This window comes from Myxocyprinus asiaticus, chromosome 35 (genome assembly GCF_019703515.2).
Source record: "Myxocyprinus asiaticus isolate MX2 ecotype Aquarium Trade chromosome 35, UBuf_Myxa_2, whole genome shotgun sequence".
NCBI classification, from domain to species: domain Eukaryota; kingdom Metazoa; phylum Chordata; class Actinopteri; order Cypriniformes; family Catostomidae; genus Myxocyprinus; species Myxocyprinus asiaticus.
In genome coordinates, this window is record NC_059378.1 from 26,381,296 (window position 1) to 26,405,541 (window position 24,246).

Below are 24,246 nucleotides of genomic sequence, written 5' to 3' on the forward strand. Positions count from 1 at the left end.
CATGCCACTCCCCCGGACATACAGGTATAAAAGGAGCTGGTATGCAACCACTCATTCAGGTTTTATGCTGAGGAGCCGAGACAAGGTCCGGCCATTTCAGCGGGTAGTTCAGCGTTGTGGCAGGAGGGACACAACGTCTCATTCCCTCCATCAGGGAACAGAGGTTAGGTAAGTAACCAGGACGTTCCCTATCTGTCACTCACTCAACGTTGTGTCGATGTAGTGACACTAGGGGTCCCTATACGAAACGCCACAACTGGCTGAACTGTGTTACGTGAACTGGCGGTGTGTAATGGGCAGAACACTGCGTGCCTCGTAGCCAGGACACCAGGTTGACAAGTAACATCCCCCAACATAGTTATGAGTGTTGAATGGCCCTTTGGGGCCAAGTCGACTACCCAAAAGATAGAGACAGGCTAACCCAGTCGTGGCCTCTTTTCCCCTTCTTTTTTTCCACTCCCTAAAAAAGAAGGGGGATTATCAGACTGGACTGCCAGGTCTGGTCGGGGGGTGTCCCTCCCAAGGGGAGGACACCGCGGAGACCACACCTCGCCCAAAGAGAGGGGGGGATATTTAAGTGGAAAAATACGTCACATGGTCTTGACGACCAAGTGGAGAGTCTCAAGGTAGATCCTACCCAACGGGGGAGGAGTTACTACAAACATGGAGACTGGGACAGAGGGGCTCTGCCCAAAGAAGATGCAGTTTGCCAACAGGAAAATGAATTAGCGGAAGATATACATCGCATGGGGTTTGCCTTACAGGGAACCACCACATGCGGAGCACCTACACCAGAACAGGGCTCTTAGTTAGCACGTGTATTGGGCCGGCAGCGAGTCTCTCCGAAAACTCGACTGCCACATGGCTCGGAGGAAGTCAACCAGGGAACATAGTTTGTGAACACTACTGGAAATTAATGGCGCACGTCTTCAGCTCAAAAGAGGTGGAAGGCGCTATGTGCAAGCAATAAACCCGGCCGGCTATCCCGGGCTTATCCGCTTGTATTGCGTGCCACTACCTGGGACGAAACCAGTTCCACCCGAAGGTTGTAGAACCTTGCAAAGGTGTTGGGTGTTGCCCAGACTGCTGCTCTGCAAATGTCTGTTAGAGAGGCACCCCTGGCCAGGGCGCAGGAGGCCGCTACACCCCTGGTAGAATGGGCTCGTAGCCCTACAGGGGGCGGCATGTCCTGGGTGTGATATGCCATAGCTATGGCGTCAATGAGCCAGTGGGTGATCCTCTGCTTGGAGACAGTGCTTCCTTTCCGCTGTGCACCAAAGCAGACAAAGAGCTGCTCAGAGATCCTAAAGCTCTGCGTGCGATCCAAATAGATACGTTAAGCACGCACCGGACACAGAAACGATAGGGCTGGGTCTGCCTCCTCCTGGGGCAGCACTCGCAGGTTCACCACCTGATCCCTAAAAGGGGTCGTGGGAACCTTGGGCACATAGCCCAGTCGGGGTCTCATGATAACATGAGAGTAGCCCGGACCGAACTCCAGGCACGTTTCGCTGACAGAGAACGCTTGCAGGTCTCTTACTCTCTTGATGGAAGTGAGCGCAGTCAGAAGGGCAGTCTTCAAGGAGAGTGCCTTAAGCTCAGCTGACTGCAAAGGCTCAGAGGGGGCTCTCTGTAGACCCTGAAGAACTACAGAGAGGTCCCATGAGGGAATGAGGCGCGGTCTGGAGGGATTCAGCCTCCTGGCGTCTCTCGGGAACCTGATGATCAGGTCGTGCTTCCCTAAGGACTTACCGTCGACTGCGTTGTGGTGTGCTGCTATGGCGGTAACGTACACCTTCAAGGTGGAAATGGACAGCCGCCCCTCCAACCTCTCCTGCAGGAAGGAAAGCACTGGTCCGACTGCACATCTCTGGGGGTCTTCCCGTTGGGAAGAACACCACTTAGCAAACAGACGCCACTTAAAGGCATACAGGCGCCTCATAGAGGGGGCCCTAGCCTGAGTGATCGTGTCTACCACTGCGGGTGGTAGACCGCTTAGGTCTTCCATGTGCCATCCAGGGGCCAGACATGGAGATTCCAGAGGTCTGGTCGCGGGTGCCAGATGGTGCCCTGTCCCTGAGAAAGAAGGTCCTTCCTCAGGGGAATTAGCCGGGGGGGCTGTCGTGAGGAGCGTGAGGTCCGAGAACCACGTCTGGGTGGGCCAGTAGGGTGCTGCCAGGACAACCTGCTCCTCATCCTCCCTGACCTTGCACAGGGTCTGTGCAAGTAGGCTAACTGGGGGAAACACATATTTACGCAGGCCAGGGGGCCAGCTGTGTGCCAGCGCGTCTATGCCGAGGGGGGCCTCGGTGAGGGCGTACCAGAGCGGGCAGTGGGAGGATTCTTGGGAGGCGAACAGGTCCAACTGTGCCCGTCCGAATCCACTCCAAATCAGCTGGACCACCTGAGGGTGGAGTCACCACTCTCCCCTGAGGGTAACCTGCCATGACAGCGCGTCTGCTGTAGTGTTGAGGTTGCCTGGGATCAACGGCCGAAACCTCCGCAGGGCGAGCAGAATTGCCAACAACTCGAGGCAGTTGATGTGCCAATGCAGTCGCGGGCCCGTCCACAAGCTGACGGCTGCGTGGCCATTGCAAACAGCGCCCCAGCCCGTTTTGGAGGCGTCCGTCTTGACCACGACGTGCCTGGAGACCAGTTCTAGGGGAACACCTGCCCATAGAAATGAGAGGTCGGTCCAAGGGCTGAAAAGATGGTGACAGACCGGCGTGATGACCACGTGATGTGTCCCGTGGCTCCATGCCCATCTCGGGACTCGAGTCTGAAGCCAATACTGAAGCGGTCTCATATGCATCAACCCGAGCGGGGTGGCTACCGCTGAAGATGCCATATGCCCCAGGAGCCTCTGAAAAAGTTTCAGTGGAACCGCTGTTTTCTGTTTGAATGCCTTCAAACAGGCCAGCACCGACTGGGCGCACTCGTTCGTGAGGCGTGCTGTCAAAGAGACTGAGTCCAACTCCAAACCGAGGAAAGAGATGCTCTGAACCGGTTGGAGCTTGCTCTTTTCCCAGTTGACCCGAAGCCCTAGTCGGCTGAGGTGTGAGAGCACCAAGTCCCTGTGTGCGCACAACATGTACCGAGAGTGAGCTAGGATTAGCCAGTCATCGAGATAGTTTAGAATGCGAATGCCCACTTCCCTTAACGGGGCAAGGGCTGCCTCTGCGACCTTCATGAAGACGCGAGGAGACAGGGACAGGTCGAAAGGGAGGACCGTGTACTGATACGCCTGACCCTCGAATGCAAACTGCAGGAAGGGTCTGTGTCGAGGCAGGATCGAGACGTGGACGTACGCGTCCTTCAGGTCTACCGGCGCAAACCAATCTTGATGCCGGACGCTCGCCAGAATGCGTTTTTGCATCAGCATCTTGAACAGGAGTCTGTGTAAAGCCCGGTTCAGTACTCGCAGGTCCAAGATTGGCCGCAACCCACCGTCTTTTTTCGGAACGATGAAGTAGGGGCTGTAAAACCCCTTCTTCATCTTGGCCGGAGGGACAGGTTCTATCGCGCCCTTCCGTAGGAGGGTAGCGATCTCCGCGCACAAGGTAGCAGCATTTTCGTCCTTCACCAAGGTGAAGTGGATACTGCTGAACCTGGGCGGGAGCCTGGTGAACTAAATTGCGTAGCCGAGTCGGACGGTCCAGACCAGCCATCGCAACAGATTGGAAAGCGCAAGCCACACATCCAAGTTCCGTGCAAGGGGGACAAAGGGAGCAATGTCGTCGGACGTACCAGCAGGTGGGGCCTCGCGGCAGAGCGGAGCTCGAGGTGCCACACCACGTCGTGGCCGTGCTGTGTCTAGGGACATCGAAGCACTTACCTGGCTCCTTGTGACCACCCCTAGAACAGCCTGGGATGGGGGAGGAAGAGGCCTGTCCTCGTAACCCGTGGAGACTGTCACATCGGGGGCAGCTGTGTGCCACAGCTGGGCGCTCAGGGGTGGGAAGACCACCGCTGGAGTGCCAATCCTGCAAGGAAAAACCTGTGGACGGTAGTCGTGATGACGACCGTGCACACTGGGTATGTGACCCAGGGAAGAAGGAAACTGCTCTTTTGCTGAACTGTTGGGTACCACAGCCATTTGGGCATGCGGCGAAATCAAACAAAAAGGCAAAAAAAGATTCTCCACCCGGCCCTCCACCGGGGGATGGAGTGGTCTTCTTACCAGCTCCAGGTGAGTGGGTTTCTTCGAACCTGGGTCGCCCGTCTCAGGGGCGCTTTGACAACCTCCGTGGGTTCTTAGCGGCTGACTGTGAGACGGGTGGCATCTACTTCCCGCGGTGGGCTCCATGCCGGGGCCGGGCCGAAGGGGCGGGCTGTGGCAGAGCCGGTGCAGTCACCGCAGGGGGACGCCCTTGGCGAAGAGCAGACGGGGTGTGGGATCTTGTGCCGCACCGGGGCAGGATATGCCGGATAGCCTCCGTCTGCTGCTTCACCGCCGAGAACTGCTGGGCAAAGTCCTCGACGGTGTCGCCGAAATGGGGGCAGCAAGGAACCGTGTCTTGTCGACCTCACCCATCTCAACCAGGTTGAGTCAAAGGTGGCACTCCTGGACCACTAATGTGGCCATCGTCCACCCGAGAGACCGTGCTGTGATCTTCGTTGCTCGGAGAGCGAGGTCGGTCGCCGAGCGCAGTTCCTGCATCAGGTCTGGGGTGGAACTACCCTCGTGCAGTTCTTTTAGCGCCTTGGCTTGGTGGACCTGCAGGAGAGCCATGGCATGCAGGGCAGAGGCGGCTTGTCCAGCAGTGCTGTAGGCTTTAGCCATCAGGGATGACGTGAACCTACAGGGCTTGGACGGGAGCTTTGGGCGTCCACGCCAGGTGGCGGCGCTCTGCAGGCATAGGTGCACCGCGAGCGCCTTATCCACCGGGGGAATTGCTGTGTAGCCCCTGGCCGCCCCGCCATTAAGGGTAGTGAGGGCGGGGGAACTGAGGAATCGGGGCCGAGCAGTAAAAGGTGCCCCCCACGATTTCGTCAGCTTCTCGTGCACTTCCGGGAAGAAAGGCACTGGAGCGGGGCATGGCTGCTTTGAGCAGCGCCGCGAGCCCAGGAACCAATCATCGAGCCGCGAGGGTTCAGGGGAGAGCGGAGGGTTCCACTCTAACCCGACGCTCACAGCCACCTGGGAAAGCATGTCCGTCATCTCTGCATCAGCCTGTGACTGGGCAATCGTCCCCGAGGGGGGGAGCCCAGCTGAGGCTTCTGCGTCCGACTGGACAAGCCCGCTCTCCAATGCTGCACTCGAGAGCTCATCATCTTTACGGGCTCCGAACAAGAGGCCAGACTCGCCGTGAGATGAGCCGGCGGACTCATCCGGAAGCCCGACTGGGGCAGACGAGCATGCTGGGGAATGGAAGGTCCGTGGGGGGATACCCGGCGGAGGGTCCCCAAATTGCCTCCCAGTGCTAGCCGCGCTGGCCTCAAACCCGTAGGTAGAACCCGTAGGACCAAGGCGGGGAGCCGCTGGGGTGGCTTGCTTTCTTACAAAAGCAAGCCGCAACTGCAACGTTGCCATGGTCATGTTCTTGCAGGGAGAACATGAACCATCCACAAACGCTGCCTCCGTGTGGGTCGCACCCAGACACGAAAGGCAGCGATCATGACCATCCGAAGTTGAGAGATAACGACCGCAACCAGGAATAACGCACAATCGGAAAGGCGTCTTTAAAAAGACGTTCCATGTGTGCCGCTCTTTTAGAGAAATATACTCTTTTAGAGAAATAAACTCTTTCAGAAAATATACCTTCTTTTTTCTGCTGAAGTGCCCAGGGGCGTTCTCTGCAGTGCACCAGTGCAGAGGAGGTAGAAGCTGCTGAAATGCACTGTCAGATCCAGCAGAGGTGAATGAACAGTAGTAATTCAGCTCAATGAGCATGACTGTTCGGCTCCGAAGAGAAAATCTGAATGAGTGGTTGCATACCAGCTCCTTTTATACCCGTATGTCCGGGGGAGTGGCATGCAAATACCACTCACCAATTTTCATTGGCCTTTTATCAAAGACCAGAGGTGTCTTGGGCTCCCAAGAGTGACCCCTAGTGTCACTACATCGACACAATGTCGAGTGAGTGACAGATAGGGAACTATGCAATGGGCGCTTGCTTTGGTGTTGCCAGCCACCCCTCATAGTCTTCATGTCGCCCCCCTTGCCACCCCATAAAAAAAATTCTAATTCATGTAATTCATGAGGATTACATTAAATGTGCACATCTTAAGGCCTCTGCATTCCTATGAAATCGAATAATGAACGGGTGTGACTTCACTTAGAACAAAATCTGGCCTCAAAGAGAATGTTTTTTTTTTTCTTTTTTTCAGTGGTTCATAACAGCTCGCCTGGCCGAACTTTTAGGAAAACTTCTTACCGGCTGCTAAACACCTTTTTACTGCCATTGGTCCACATAATCTGTAGGTGTGACCTGAATCTCCACCTACCTTAAGGCAAGCTAATGCCCATTGAGTCAAGATCAGTCAACATGAACATGCTAGCGAATCTGTACAATAATTCACATAGAGACATTTCCTAAGACCATGTCATGCGATTATTTTGTTTTGTTTTGTTTTGTTTTTGTTTAATTAGTCTATAAAAGAAATCAAATATACTCAAATACTCTTAATTGCCCATTCACTCTGTTGTTTGATATGCTGCTTCACTAATGTGCCATCTGCAGCCGAAAGCCATTCACACATCTGCCCAAAGAAAGATATGGCTCTCATCATAATTTTGTCTGTATTCTGCCTGTTAACACTATTTTAGACACCAATCTTTGCAATAGTATCAGTGTCATCATAAATTAATGCGCATATTATGGCCACGTATGTTAGCGCATTAGCATAAAGAATTCAGAATGTAAACAAGACAAATTGCACAATATCCCTTACAAAAATTGAGGGTTCATGGCAAATTTGCCGCAGATTGCCACCGATCATTTTCGCTTGCAAATGACTTTGCGCCAAACTTGCGGCAAATTGTCCATTGTTGCCAAAGGTTTGCTGGAGGTTCACCACTACTGACAAAGAGCTGTAAATTTCTGGCAAACATTTGTAGCGAATCAAAGTCTCATTTGCATGTGAAAATAACAAGCGGCAAATTTGCTGCAAGTTTGCGGCTAGTTTAGATTTTTTGATAAAAAGGCATGATAAAACATTTCAATGTCACGTTAGTTCTTGAGCATTGTCATATTTTAATGTACTCTAAACATCTCCTCCAGCAGGGTGGCCGGAGTCTGAATATTTGCTAATAATATGTCGTTGCTCAGCTGTTTCAGACCTCTTTTTACCTCTGAACGAAGAACAGAGAAGAACTTCTCTGTAAAAGTGCTGGGGCCTATAGTGTCATTCGGGGCTGAGCACCCATGAGAGAGAATCTTAGAATTTCCTCTGCTAAAAGCAAATCATAAAATGGAACAAACCATATAATCATACATAGTAAGCAGAATAACAGCTTATATACAAATAGCTCACCTGTTTATAATCTTTTAAAAGGAAGTCTTTGTTGTTCATGTTAATTACAGTGCGTTCAATCAACCAGCCAAATTAATGGACAGTTTGTGTAAGATTCTGTCATCCTCAAAAACCATGAGAAAACTATTCAAGTAAAAAAAATAAAAATAACAACCCAGACTACATTAAAAACAGATACAATTGCAACAATGATATGGTTTGTGCTGACCACTAAAGTGTGCCACAGTGTGCATTTAAAAATGTAATTTTATATAATAACAATTGCATTGTTGACATCCTATTTAAACTTTTGGGTCTTAAAGCAAAACCAGTTGAAAACTACTGGTCTAAAGTGAGTTAAGATATTATGATGATCAGTATTATAGAGATGTTGCAATACTTAATTTTTTAACAAATCACAACTTTGCGAATTCATTATTTATCTGGATTATTTCAATCATTGAGATTCCAGTTGTGTTCTTGAATTTGTTTGCAACATGTTTTCTCATCAAATCTCATCGAGCTGCTTCAGTTTATTTTATACATTTGATTCTGTCAGATCTCATGCAGGTCATTTATCTGATATCATTAACAACAATCAAATATGAGCCAATGTTGAGGAGAGCATATGATTATTCTTTCATTATGGGCTGTATTTTATGGCATGTATTGCTTTTGAATGATAATGGTTGGTTTGCCATCCTCACTAGTACAGAACTCACCGTGATCCCAAATTTTCCTGTTTTATTTCTTTCATCATCTGGTTAGTGCCTCTGATGTTTGCACCAATGGACCCCCATTATCTGTATTCCTCCTATAATCTCTTACCCCATTCTATATTATGTTTTATCCCCTACCCAGTAATCATTCTCTGCTTTGTTGGTACTTGGAGAGGTCTCTATCACTCAGTATCACTTACTGTTCATAAGCGTAAATTAATTTTGGGGAGTCTGTTCCTAGTGCTGCTGACTTACACATGTTTCATTCTCTCATTCTCCCCTACTCAGGAATAAAACTTACATTTTCTTTGCTGTCTTCTGTATCTGAAACAACTTGCCTGCTGTTTATTGTACTTGTTCATGAGGAGTGATGTTGGTGATATTATAAAGTCTCTTTATTGTTTCTGGAGAGCTGACACACATCAGAATCCAACACCACAAACAGCCTGTACAGATACTCAGCATAATAATGTGCAGTAGACTAATATGTGTGTATGCAATGGGATGTGGCTGTCGGAAACTTTAAAGCACTCCTGGATAAATTCTCAGATATTTCTTTTCTCTTAACATCTGCAAAGTATGATGTTTCAGAACTGAAAGATATTTCAAGGAGGAAAACGGAAACATGGAAATGTAATTCATTGATCAAATAAGTTTAATGTGTGCCAATGCACAGCTGTATATACTGTATATTTCCATATGCATGTATAATGTACAGGGCAAGACATTTCATGTGGTGCAAAAGAAAATGTACACATTTTGGCTGATTCAAATCAATCAAATCAAATCAAATCAAATCACTTTATTGTCACACAGCCATATACACAAGTGCAATGGTGTGTGAAATTCTTGGGTGCAGTTCCGATCAACATAGCAGTCGTGACAGTGATGAGACATACGCCAATCTACAATAAACATCAAATTAACACAACGCAATTTAAACATCTGTTATACATAATTAAACTCGACTTAAAACATCAAATTAACACAACACAATTTAAACATCTGTTATACATAATTACACAACTTAAAACATCAAATTAACACAACACAATTTAAACATCTGTTATACACAATTACACTCAACAATATACAATAATAACATACATTGCACAGTATACAATATGCTGTTTTTGTTTTTTTTTTGTTTTTTTTTTGTTTTTTACTATATAGATACTTTATAGATACACATTATTCAATAAAAATTAAAATATATATGAAAAAAGTATATATATAGAATGTACAGTATTGTACTGTATTGACATTCAGGCTGTCGGTTGATAGTCAGTTGTTAAGAGAGACATAATATAATGACAGTAATATAATTTATGACAGTCCGGTGTGAGATAAAAGAGTAATAAAGTGCAGGGATGATGTATTTTGATCGTGGGAGATCAAGAGTTCAGAAGTCTGATTGCTTGGGGGAAGAAGCTATCATGGAGTCGGCTGGTGCGGGTCCTGATGCTGCGATACCGCCTACCTGATGGTAGCAGTGAGAACAGCCCATGGCTCGGGTGGCTGGAGTCTCTGATGATCCTCCGAGCTTTTTTCACACACCGCCTTGTATATATTTCCTGGAGGGAGGGAAGCTCACCTCCGATGATGTGTTTGGCAGTTCGCACCACCCTTTGCAGTACTTTGCGGTTGTGGGCAGTGCTATTGCCGTACCAGGCGGAGATACAGCCAGTCAGGATGCTCTCCACAGTGCAGGTGTAGAACCGTGTGAGGATGTGGCGGTTCATTCCAAACTTCCTCAGCCGTCTCAGGAAGAAAAGGCGCTGATGAGCCTTCTTCACAACGACTTCAGTGTGGACGGACCATGTGAGTTCCTCAGTGATGTGGACACCCAGGAACTTGAAGCTGCTGACTCTCTCCACTGGTGCTCCATTGATGGTGATTGGACTGTGTTCTCTGTCTTTTCTCCTGAAGTCCACCACAAGCTCCTTTGTCTTACTGACGTTGAGGGAGAGGTTGTGCTCCTGACACCAGTGTGTCAGAGTGTGCACCTCCTCTCTGTAGGCTGTTTCATCATTGTCAGTGATCAGACATACCACCGTCGTGTCATCAGCAAACTTAATGATGGCATTGGAGTTATGTGTTGCCACACAGTCATGTGTGTACAGGGAATACAGTAGTGGGCTGAGAACACAGCCCTGCGGGGCTCCAGTGTTGAGGGTCAGTGATGAGGAGATGTTGCTGCCTATTCTAACCACCTGGCGTCTGCTTGACAGGAAGTCCAGGATCCAGCTGCACAGCGAGCTGTTTAAGCCCAGAGCCCGGAGTTTCTCATCTAGCTTGGAGGGCACTATGGTGTTGAATGCTGAGCTGTAGTCTACAAACAGCATTCTCACATAAGTGTTCTTTTTTCCAGGTGGGAGAGAGCAGTGTGTATTGTAGATGCAATGGCATCATCAGTGGAGCGGTTGTTACGGTAAGCAAACTGCAGCGAGTCAAGATTGAGTGGTAATACAGAGCAGATGTAATCTCTGATTAGTCTCTCAAAACATTTGCTGATGATGGGGGTCAGAGCAACAGGACGCCAGTCATTTAAACAAGTTATTTTCGATTGTTTTGGAACAGGCACAATGGTGGATGTTTTAAAGCATGTGGGGACTACAGACAAAGAGAGGGAAAGGTTGAAAATGTCCGTAAAAACACCAGCCAGCTGGTTCGCGCACGCTCTGATGACGCGGCCCGGAATGCCGTCTGGACCCGCGGCTTTGCGGATATTCACCCGTCGGAAGGATCGGGTTACATCCGCTACAGAGACGGAGAGTGAACTAACCTCTGTAGCTTCGGCCGTGAGAGCTCTCTCCGCGAGGGCGGTGTTATTTCCCTCGAAACGAGCATAAAAAGTATTTAGCTCATCCGGTAGAGAGGCAGCGGTGTTCATGGCGGAGTTTTTATTCCCTTTAAAGTCCGTGATGATGTTAATTCCCTGCCACATGCTTCTAGAGTTGGTGGTGTTAAACTGTCCTTCAATCTTACTCCTGTACTGGCGTTTTGCTGTTTTGATAGTTTTTCGGAGGGCATAACTGGCTTGTTTATGCTCCTCCGCGTTCCCGGAATTAAAAGCGGAGGTCCGCACATTAAGTGCTGCGCGAGCATCGCTGTTGATCCACGGCTTCTGATTCGGATAGATTCGCACAGTTCTGGTCGGAATCACTTCCTCTACACACGTTCTGATGAAGCACATTACGCTATCAGCGTAAAGCTCGATGTCGTCATCAGAGGCGGACCGGAACATCTCCCAGTCCGTGCGATCACAACAGTCTTGTAGCGTAGAGTCTGATTGGTCCGACCAGCACTGGATCGTTCTGAGGGTGGGTGCTTCCTGTTTCAGTTTCTGCCTGTAAGCGGGCAGAAGCAGAATGGAAGAGTGGTCCGATTTGCCAAATGGTGGGCGGGGGAGGGATTTGTAGCCATCCCGGAACGGAGAGTAGCAATGGTCCAAAACCCGGTCCCCTCGTGTGTTGAAACTAATGTGCTGGTGATATTTTGGTGCGACTGATTTTAAACTGGCTTTATTAAAGTCCCCGGTCACAATGAACGCGGCCTCAGGGTGCGCGGTTTCCTGCTCACTTATACTCCCATCCAGTTCCTTGAGTGCCCGGTCTGTGTCGGCTTGTGGCGGGATGTACACAGCAGTGATAATGACCGCTGTGAATTCCCTCGGTAGCCAGAATGGTCGACACAGAAGCATAAGAAATTCCAGATCAGGAGAACAGAAAGACTTGATAGAATGTATGTTCCTCTGATCACACCAGGATTTGTTGATCATAAAACATACACCACCTCCTCTAGTTTTACCTGAGAGGTCTTTCGCTCTGTCCGCTCGGAGCATGGAGAACCCCGCGGGTTCAATGGCTGAGTCTGGAATCTCCGCAGACATCCAAGTTTCCGTAAGGCAGATAACGCAGCAGTCCCTCGTCTCTCGTTGGAAAGAGATCCGCGCTTTCAGCTCGCAGAGCTTGTTATCCAGAGACTGAACATTTGCCAGTAGAATAGTGGGTAGCGGGGGTCGATTTGCGCGGCGTCTTACTCTGATGAGAACGCCGGCTCTGTTTCCCCTTTTCCTCCTGCGTTTCCGCGGCCGTGCTGCCCAGACAAAGGGCTCCGCTTGCGTGTTTGTAAACAGCGGGTCGGCATTGAGGAATGTGAAGTCCGGTTTACGGTGTGAGATCGCTGAGCCAATGTCCAAAAGTGTTTGTCTGTCGTAGACAATAAGGCAGGCAACATCCAAGACAAAAAACATAAGAATTGTAAACAAAACAAACAAACCATTGCTAAGTTGTGTCGGAGCTCGCAACGCAGCAGCCATACTCGGCTCCATCTTGAGTCCATCGGCTGTTCGGCTGTTAAGCTGAAATTAAATGGTCATAGTAATCTGTTTTATGAAAGAAATTTCTGTCCCAGTTAATACTGATTTTTATGTTAGTGATTCAACCAGAATTTTGGAGGTTGCATATGTTGCATAGATATTTCTTGCGTGTGAGGTACTAAAATTAAACACATTTAAAGCTGAGTTTACGAAATGTAAATGTTTACATATCTTTATATTGAATTCATGGAATTAATAGGTTGATTTTTATTGCATACATAATCAATGAGAATAATTAAATACTGTGTTCAATGTCATCACAGTTATTTAATGCAGCTGACACATTTAAATAAGTGTTTATGAACTGTTAATCTGCTGTTTTACTCATGATTTGTGTGAAAATGAATTAAACTCTTTGCTGTTGTAGCGCCTATAGTGTTTATTTCAACAGAAAACTGCAGCAATATGTAGAACGAGGCATGTAAATGTGATTTAGCAAAATTGTAGGTCTTGTTAGTGAGACCAGGTATCATATTTTATTCTTTAACATGCACAGACCTATTGGATGGTGACATCAGATCTTTTTGAATGCAGCACATATTTCATTTAGACCACTTTTGTATTCCCTTTTGCAATTTAAAAAAAAATTAATTACTGTGATTACGTTTATCTGCCTGTTATGTTTATATATATATATATATATATATACATACATACATACATACATACATACACACACACACACATACATACACTGGTGGCCAAAAGTTTGGAATAATGTACAGATTTTGCTCTTATGGAAAGAAATTGGTACTTTTATTCACCAAAGTGGTATTCAGCTGATCACAATGTATAGTCAGGACATTAATAACTTGAAAAATTACGATTACAATTTGACTTTAACTACTTCAAAGAGTTCCCATCAAAAAAAATCCACCACATAAAGCAATGACAGCTTTGCGGATCCTTGGCATTCTAGCTGTCAGTTTGTCCAGATACTCAGGTGACATTTCACCCAACACTTCTTGTAGCACTTGCCATAGATGTGGCTGTCTTGTCAGGCACTTTTCACGCACCTTACAGTCTAGCTGATCCCACAAAAGCTCAACAGAATTAAGAGCCATAACACTCTTTTCCAATTATCTGTTGTCCAATATCTGTGTTTCTTTGCCCACTCTAACATTTTCTTTTTCTGTTTCAAAAGTGGGTTTTTCTTTGCAATTCTTCCCATAAGGCCTGCACCCCTGAGTCTTCTCTTTACTGTTGAATATGAAACTGGTGTTGAGCGGGTACAATTCAATGCAGCTGTCAGCTGAGGACAGGGTTGGGAGGGTTACTTTTGGAATGTATTCCACTACAGATTACATGCTGTAAAATGTCATTTGTAACATATTCCATTAGCTTACTCAGGGTCAGTAACGTATTCTAAATACTTTTTTAGCACTGGTAGATTTTTTAACTTGTTTTGACTATAAAAACTCTGCCAGTACAGTAAGACAAAATGCACGTTAAAAATACATTCTCTGAAAAACCTAAATATCTTATGCAGTGTTATTTCTAAAACAAGATCAATCAAATTGGGGATTTTCGGATTTAGATATTTTTACAGGAAAACAATAAAAAAATTAGCATCAAGAATACAATTTTTGCCCTAATATCAAAGGTCTTACTAGAAAAAAAAGAAATTATGATCCAAAGTGAATTTTTTTGATAAAAAAATATGATCATGCCTGATAACGTGCATGTAAAATGGCTAGAAATAGCATTTTAGCTTAGTGTAAAGCTGACAATTTACACAAGGTTTTTTTTCTATTTCTTCTGCTCCAAACTTACTTCAAACTTACTTCTCTGTCTGCTTTTAAGAATGTAACACATCAGAAGAAAGTGTTTCACTGCTGTTCAAATGCACTTTGGATCACATCATTTATATGAATAAAATGTTTTCCATTTGAAAGGACTAAATATTAAATGAAACAAATGACAATAAAATGCAAAGTAATCTCTTCAGTAATCAAATTTTTGAATGTAACTGTATTCTAATTACCAATGATTTAAATGGAATGGAATGTTGAATGAGAGATATACTTCAAAAGCCTTTATCATAATTGATACATGGACTTCAACATGCTTTGTCAATCAAATAATGTAGCACAAGTTGCTTATAGACCATTTCAGTGACATAAACAATAACAATGGAATTAGAATGCTACTGCGCATGTCTGGCACTGAAGCATTTTCCATTTTTATAACCCAGAACTATCAGAATAAAATTACTAGCATGTCCTTTTAGAGTCTAGGTAAAACAGAACAAACATTTACCTGAAGTGACATTTATCCAGATGTGTTGTTGATACCGAGCGCATCTACAAGAGAGAGTCGATGAAACTGCATTGTAGTTTAGATGCTCACAATTTACATTTACATTTAGTAATTTAACAGACACTTTTATCCAAAGCGACTTACAAATGAGGAATATAGCAAGCAATGTGTTATAAATCAAAAACATCTGCAGTGTTGTACTGCCAAGTTCTCAAGGTGGCTGGAGTAGTAGGTGCTAGCACAGAAGTTAGTTAAGAGGTTTTTTAAAAAAAAAAGTTATATAAAGTAAGTGTAAGTTAAGTTCAATTGTAAGTGCAATTAGTGAGGATTGTTTAGGTGCCCACAGAAAAGATGTGTTTTCAGCTGGTTCTTAAATGTAGAGATGGTATCAGCATATCGTGTGAAGGTTGGAACCTCATTCCACCACAGATGAACAAAGACAGTGAACGATCGTGAAATAGACTTTGAGCCTCTTTGTGATTGGACCACCAGGCACCGCTCGTTCATAGACCGCAGAGAGCGAGTTGGAGCATAGACCTGGGAAGTGAATTGAAGTAAGAGGTTGTGGTTCCATTGGCTGTCCTGAAGGCCAGAGTCAAAGTCTTGAATTTGATGCAGGCAGCTACAGATAGCCAGTGGAGTGAAATCAAGAGTGGGGTGACAAGCCCTTTTTGGCTGATTAAAGACCAGATGCACTTCTGCATTCTGGACCATCTGCAGTGACTTAATTGTGTTAGCTGGGAGTCCAGTCAACAAAGCATTACAGTAGTCCAGTCTTGAAATGACCAGAGCTTGGACCAGGAAAAGGTCTGATTTTCCTGATGTTGTAAAGTGCAAATATGCAAGACCACTTCACTGAAGTGGTTCATGCGTCTGTTTGTTGTTGCTTTTTCAGAGATCTTAACACTTTAATTTCCGTTAGTTCCAGGGAGCCACAGAACAACATGGTAATAATGGCATTTTATGACAATTGTGTTAACATTAGTAATGTTAGCTGTTAAAGTCACTATAAATAAAGCGCCTCCCGCTGTTGTTTTGTATGAGGGTGTGTCCATTCAGAAGTGAATATCCCTATGCCCTTCGAAGACTTTACCATCCACTGTGAGAGCTTTGAAAGGCTAAAAGGTGTGGGACTCAAAAATAAGGGTCATTCAGAACTCACATTTTAAGTCATTTTTATTGGAAATTCAGTTTAAAGCGATCTTACAGCATGCCTATCATGATTGTTCTCCCTTCAAAGTGCCCTTCTGAGGGTTATTTATCCTGGTTGGAACACAGTCTGAGTTCGACAATGAGCAGGAAATGAAAGGGAAAAAAAGACGTTAAACCATCCTGAAATGGTCTATTTTCAGCAAATACTTTTTTTAAAAAAAACAGTAACAATATAATTGTTTTCACTTTTACAATATCAAAATAAGCAAAAATTTCACATTAAAAAGACAAGTGCTTTGCAAAACAAATGCGGATATTTTTGAATATTTACAAAATATATACTTCTACTTCAAGAAATGCATGGAAACGTCCACCAGGTGGCAGTACTTTGCATACAACAGGATTATCATGGTGATAATGTTTATGAGGCAGAGGCTTTAGAAAATTGGTTATCAAATTTGATACAGACAGCGTTATATCATGAGTTCAATTCGTGGCAAAAAAAAAAAATTAAAAAATAAAAATGTCCCCACCACTTTTTAAAACAAAAATACACTGTGGCAACTTTACTCTCTCAAGGAGGAAGCGGGAGACGGCGAATCAAACTCAAAACACGCACGCACGCATGTGCAGGCTCTTCTTTCCTTCGTTTTTTGGCGGATCGCAAACAACTTTTAAAGGTGCATACCGCCACCTACTGTACAATAGTGTGTATCACCATGTCACTTAGCTCATATTCTATAATTCAATCTACTGCATTTTAAAAAGGTGGTATTAAAAATACCCCTTTTAGATCCCACGCCCATCCTGTTTCTCTTACTTTGCCATGTAAGTTTCTTCTGTCAGATTCATATATGGAACAATGCATGATGACATGATCTACATTTTCTTTATCTCCACAGTTAGCACACTTATTACTATTTCTTTTCCCTAGAACAGCCAACGTACTATTTAATCATGAGTGATCTAGTCGGAGTCTTGTTATTATTATTTCCTCTCTTCTGTTTAACTGATTTTTGAATTTTATAATATCTCTTTCCTTTCAGACCTTCATCCCACTTTCCCTGCCAAATCTCCATACCTTTATTCTTAATCAGGGATTTTCCTTCTCCTTTTCTTAATGCAATTGATATTGCAATTTCCTTTTGTAAGGCTTTTATTGCAAGCAAGTCAGCACCCTCATTTCCTTTCAGACCCTCATGAGCTGGCACCCAGAAAAACTACACATCAATACCATCTCTATGGATCCTAAACAAATTTTGAAATAGTTCTATGATAAGATCTTCTCTATCACTTTTACTCAATTGGATGCTTCCCAAAACAGCGACTGAATCAGAGCAAATTACCACCCTGTCCGGTTTAACCTCTTCAACCCATTGTAACCCTATATAACTGCCACTAATTCTGCTGTGTACACTGATAAATAATCAGAAAGTCTTTTAGCTAGGCATATTTTAAACTCAGGAATGTATACACCGATTTCCCCACTCCCTTGCTTATTCTTTGACCCATCTGTGTAAATTTTAAGGTAGTTGAAATACTTATTTCTTACATATAAACTTGCTTTGTTACCCACTTCATTCGTTTGCCGTTCTCTTTTCTTCTCTAATATTTTAATATCTACTTCTGTTGCTGGATAAAGTGCACCTGATGCATGGTGGAATATTATTAATTGGGGAAGTCCTAGTGAACTCTATAGACTCCAAGCCATATTCCCTACCTCTTCCTTTCGATGTCCATCCAAATCCACTTCTCTTAAATTTGTCATATTCCCAGCAGTTCTAAATTGTTATTTTTGTGGGGTTTTCCTCTCCACATCCTTTTAACCTAATACAGTTTGTAAGTGATAATTTTTCTCTTCTGAACTACAAATGGTATTTCACCTGCTTCTATTAGAACAGCATTAATGGGGGTTGACTTTATGGCTCCAATACAGAGCCATAGAGCTCTATACTGTAATCTGTCTATATTTAGTAGTTTTGTCTTAGCTGCTGCTCTATAGACTATACATCCATAATCAATTGTTGATCTCATAATAGCTTTGTATATATCAATTAGTGACTGCTTATCAGTCCCCCAATCATATCCAGCCACTGCTCTTAGTACATTTAACATTTACTTGCATTTTGATTCTATATGTTTAATATGCACTTTCCATGAATATTTATCATCTAGCCATAGTTCTAAGTACTTGAACTCAGACACCTCTCCATTGGATTCCCATAGAGTGTCAGCTTCTAAACATCAATCTTTTGCTTATTTGTAAATATCATATAGTAGGACTTACTCATTGACAGCTTAACCCCCATTTATATGACCATTTTTCCACTTTCTTTATTGCTTCTCTTAATTTTCCTATTACATATTTCACATTTCTTCCCCTTATCCATATAGCCCCATCATCTGCATATAATGCAGATCCGATACATCCTTCAAGTGTCATTTATCATGATATTAAACCATTTAGGACTGATTCTTAGACACTTCCTCCCCAACCTTGACTTTAATTTTCCTGTCTGATAAAAAGTCTAGTATCCAATTATATAATCTCCCTCCCATACCCATAATACTTAATTTAATGAGCAACCCTTCCTTCCACATGGAATCGTATGCCTTTTCAGTGTCAAAATAAACTATTGCCATTCACTCTTTCATTTTCATAGCCTTTTCCACTTCATTACTTACTCGAACAAGAGCGTCAGTTGTGGATCTTCCTTTTCTAAATCTAAACTGATACTTACATAATAATCCTCTCTGTTCCAGAACACATGTTAATCTACTTACTATTATTTTTTCCAACCATTTACATAAGTGTGAGGTCAAAGCTATGGGCCTGTAATTTCCCGGATTGGCAGGATCTTTCCCTGGTTTATTGAATGGTAATATTATTGCCTCTTTCCACACGTTCGGTATAACTCCTTCCCTCCATATTTTATTAAAGAGTCTCTGTATAATCTTCAAAGATTCCACAGGTATCGGTCTAAACATAGCATAACTTAATTGATCTTGTCCTGGGATACCTGGTGTCTTGCGAGGCTATTTTAAGTTCAACATTGAAATATCCACATCAAGAGCTGACATATCATCTGCTCTCTTTTCCCTCACGTTTTCATTTACTCTGATTGCCCGTTCTTTTTCTTGTCTATGTATATCATCTAGATGTTCACCACTTTGTATTGCAGCAAATGAGATTCCCAGAACATCCACCTTCTCTTTGTCTGTTACTGCCATCTTCTCTCCATCTACTAATGCAGGGATTATTGTTACCTTCCTTTTCCCACTCATTTGTTTAAACATGTTCCAGATATCTTTTAGTTCGGTTTCACTACCAATGGTGGAACAGAATTCCTCCATGTCCTCTTTTTGGTATTTTTAATTGTCCTTCAGGCAATTGCTTTTTCCTTTGGTAATCAATTATGTTCTCATGCATTACATTTTTCTTTAATACTCTAAATGCTTTATTTCGTACTTTAACTGGTTCTACTGCACTCCTCATTCCACCATGGTACAACTTTCTTTCTCCCTTTTGTTATTTTCTTTGGTATACATAATGCGCAGCATTAAATATATACTCTGTGACTTGCCTTGAGCATTCCTCTATGGTACCTTCTAATGTAACCATGTGTGCTGATTCCCTACAACATATTTTGAATTTTTTCCAATTAGCCTTATCAAAACACCATCTAGTGATTGAGTTCCTTACTTGCATTGATAAGTTTGTATTTATTATAGTGAGAACTGGGAAATGATCACTTCCAACAGTCGAGTCTTTCTTGACATACCATTCACACTTATCAACTAACTTATCTGATACCAGAGTAATGTCCAAACATGAACTGACCCCCTATTCACATCTACTCTTGTTCCTTTTCCATCATTAATATAGACTAATGTTCTTTCATCCATTAACACTTCAACTATTCCTCCATTACTATCTGTGTAATTTCCACCCCGTAAACTGCTATGAGCGTTAAAATCACCACACCAAATTTCCTTTAACAGTTCAATAGTTAACTTTTTATATGGATTGTAAAAATTAATTAATTTAATATTTCCTTCTTTCCCTGCACAACAGATTTAAATTAAAGTACATTCCCATTCTTCAGGAGATTCTGACTCTGAGATTCTGAAAGCTACCCCATCTTTGATAAAGGTAGCACACCCTCCACCACTTTGATTGTTACCTCTATCATGTCTTATTGCACTATATACTGGAATTCTAAAATCAAGCTGAGGTTTTAACCATGTCTCTTGTACACATACTATTTCCGGAACTACTTCCAAATCATAAATATACTTTTTAAATGCTTGACCATTAGCTATAAGGCTTCGCGCATTCCATTGAAGTATGTGCAGAACCATGATCAGAATCTCAACCCTCAGCATGTGCATTTTCTCCACCTTCGGTTACTGTTAACAATGTATCTGATCTGCATTCATTTCTCTCATGTCAAGAAACCTACCTGCCGCCTCTACAATAACTTTTATTCTATTACTTTTCTTTTAAAATTGTGAGATAACATTAATGATGTGACAAATGAAGGCCACAAACTTCACTTTCTTCACTACTAATATATCCTCATCAATTTTACACTTGTGATTACATTCAGTCACCGTAGGGACCGGTCCATGGATTACCTCCTGACAATCTGATGATATGCAATCCATTTGGCCTGTATAATTTTGGCCTCTTCTGTCGTCATTTCTGTAAGTATTTCCCTTCTCCTTGACTTGCTTTAGAACTTCTGCATTTGAGGTTTAACACATTATCTTTACTCTTTGAACATCTTTGGCTTCTTTTTGCACAATACACCCTCCATAAGCTGCACTGTGATCTTCTCCACAGTTACAGCATTTCACTTTGGCATCCTTTTCACATTTTCCATACTCATGCATGCTGACCACTACATCTCACACATCTTAGTTTACCTTTACATTGCTGAGCTATGTGTCCCATTCTTTAGCATTTATAACATCTAAGAGGATTCGGGATAAATTCCCATACTCTACAGCTCATACAGGTGCATCTCAATAAATTAGAATGTCATGGAAAAGTTCATTTATTTCAGTTATTCAACTCAAATTGTGAAACTCGTGTATTAAATCAATTCAATGCACACAGACTGAAGTAGTTTAAGTCTTTGGTTCTTTTAATTGTGATGATTTTGGCTCACATTTAACAAAAACCCACCAATTCACTATCTCAAAAAATTAGAATATGGTGACATGCCAATCAGCTAATCAACTCAAAACACCTGCAAAGGTTTCCTGAGCCTTCAAAATGGTCTCTCAGTTTGGTTCACTAGGCTACACAATGATGGGGAAGACTGCTGATCTGACAGTTGTCCAGAAGACAATCATTGACACCCTTCACAAGGAGGGTAAGCCACAAACATTCATTGCCAAAGAAGCTGGCTGTTCACAGAGTGCTGTATCCAAGCATGTTAACAGAAAGTTGAGTGGAAGGAAAAAGTGTGGAAGAAAAAGATGCACAACCAACCGAGAGAACCTCAGCCTTATGATTGTCAAGCAAAATCGATTCAAGAATTTGGGTGAACTTCACAAGGAATGGACTGAGGCTGGGGTCAAGGCATCAAGAGCCACCACACACAGACATGTCAAGGAATTTGGCTACAGTTGTCGTATTCCTCTTGTTAAGCCACTCCTGAACCACAGACAACGTCAGAGGCGTCTTACCTGGGCTAAGGAGAAGAAGAACTGGACTGTTGCCCAGTGTTCCAAAGTCCTCTTTTCAGATGAGAGCAAGTTTTGTATTTCATTTGGAAACCAAGGTCCTAGTGTCTGGAGGAAGGGTGGAGAAGCTCATAGCCCAAGTTGCTTGAAGTCCAGTGTTAAGTTTCCACAGTCTGTGATGATTTGGGGTGCAATGTCATCTGCTGGTGTTGGTCCATTGTGTTTTTTGAAAACCAAAGTCACTGCACCCGTTTACCAAGAAATTTTGGAGCACTTTATGCTTCCTTCTGCTGACCAGCTTTTTAAAGATGCTGATTTCATTTTCCAGCAGGATTTGGCACCTGCCCACACTGCCAAAAGCACCAAAAGTTGGTTAAATGACCATGGTCTTGGTGTGCTTGACTGGCCAGCAAACTCACCAGACCAGAACCCCATAGAGAATCTATGGGGTATTGTCAAGAGGAAAATGAGAAACAAGAGACCAAAAAATGCAGATGAGCTGAAGGCCACTGTCAAAGAAACCTGGGCTTCCATACCACCTCAGCAGTGCCACAAACTGATCACCTCCATGCCACGCCGAATTGAGGCAGTAATTAAAGCAAAATGAGCCCCTACCAAGTATTGAGTACATATACAGTAAATGAACATACTTTCCAGAAGGCCAACAATTCACTAAAAATGTTTTTTTTTATTGGTCTTATGATGTATTCTAATTTTTTGAGATAGTGAATTGGTGGGTTTTTGTTAAATGTGAGCCAAAATCATCACAATTAAAAGAACCAAAGACTTAAACTACTTCAGTCTGTGTGCATTGAATTTATTTAATACACAAGTTTCACAATTTGAGTTGAATAACTGAAATAAATGAACTTTTCCACGACATTCTAATTTATTGAGATGCACCTGTATATCCCATTTGCACTGATTTATGCAAACTTTTCTCAAACTGAATTACTACTGATAAGGTTTCCTTAACTGAACCATCCTTTTTACTCTTCAGTCTTGTGGCCTCTACCTTACCTCCTTGCATCTCTTTTTTGACATCTTCCATAGACATGCTCAACAGGACTCCTGAAATTACTCCTCTTAACTTTGACTTTTTTTTTTTTTTTTTTTTTTTTCTTCAGAAGATTTATCAAACCTTGTAAACAAGATCGGCGAGTCTGGAAGCGAAAATCATATGGAGAGGGCTAGCGGCCGTGGCGTTGCAACAAAGCCGAAAAGACTCAAACGTAAAGCGGTTACGGTCGCCCAGGTGCACGCTCCGATTGATGGGCGTGTGAGAGATCTTGATTTCATGCCACAGACATCAGAACGGAAACGGTCAAGACGTTCGCTCGGAGCATCAGCTGGTGAGTGAGTGAGTGAATGAGTTAAGTTAAATAGATGCTAAAGTTTGTGAACAAACATTGATGTTGGCTTGATCTGTTCGCTCTAAATCAGATGTAGATAAAGTAGTACAGTAGGATTACATTTATTTGAATGCAATAGTGAGAGAGCAATTGTGTGTGCGTGTGTGCGCGCGCGCCATACCTGTCAGTGCAACGTTTCTCTACTAATAGAGGATTTAGTCATCTCAAACAGAAAGAAATTGTCGGAAATGTTTTGTCTCAGAAGTAGAATAATAATAATAATAATAAGTCTTAAATAGTATAACAATATGTATGACTTCTCAAAGCCTACATAAATATGTTAAAAACATTATTTTATCTTTTTCCTAATTCATACATCCTCCCTAACTTTTTTTTTTGTTTTGTTTTGTTTGTTTTTTTTTTTTTTTTTTTTTCCCACAGAGTTGGTTGTGGATGACCATGCGGTACCCAATATAAACGATGTTCGGAGCTGGGGTGATGGACTGATAGAATCGTGGGATGCCTGTGCTTTTTCCCAGGTACCTAAAGAAACACAACGGGGTGATCAGTCCAACGGACGCGTGGTGTCTGTGGCAGATTCCGACCCCGAGGCTCTGCCTTCAAATCAGGAGGTTTACAGACGGGGATCACATCCCATTATAGACAATCAACACATAAGAGGTCTGATACAGGAAGGTTTCAACACCATTGAGGGACGTTTTAACACCATTGAGGAACGTATTAATGCCATTGAGAGCCGTTTAAACATTGTTAAGGAGCGCTTGGATGTCTTTGACACTACAGCAACAAGGTATCTGGATTAAACAAGTGATAGCGATGCAGCAACAATTCTAGTGTGGTACAGCATTCATCAGTGCAAATCCAAGATTTTTCATCAAACTTGTGGTCAGCATTGTGTGTTCTTTCTCTACCACATGGCAAAGGGGTATGATTATACCTATGTGTTGAAGCTGTATACCAATGATTTTATTAAATATGACAAAGGTGTCAGCTTTTGTGAAAAAACTAAAACAATCTCATTGTAATGAAAATGTTTTCAAGTGTGTTCAATGTGTTCAGACTTCAGACAGGTGAAATGTTTGTCTTATGCTTAATATTTTCAATAAACAACTAAAGAACAGAAAATGTATTATACATACATCACATTCAATAATACAGATAATAACAAGATCAAAACATGAGAACACAGAACATACAAAACTCTGAGATTAAA

General features: G+C 43.2%; 1 protein-coding gene across 1 annotated transcript in view; it reads left to right on the forward strand.

Moving 5' to 3' along the window:
* LOC127425887 (uncharacterized) overlaps positions 1-23,836 on the forward strand; it is a 28,915-nt gene extending 5,079 nt beyond the window's left edge. The window contains exons 2-3 of the mRNA XM_051672171.1: positions 22,788-23,012; positions 23,454-23,836. Coding sequence (XP_051528131.1) covers positions 22,788-23,012; positions 23,454-23,836 — 608 coding nt within the window. The remainder of the gene's footprint in view (positions 1-22,787; positions 23,013-23,453) is intronic.
* The last annotated feature ends 410 nt before the right edge of the window (positions 23,837-24,246 follow it).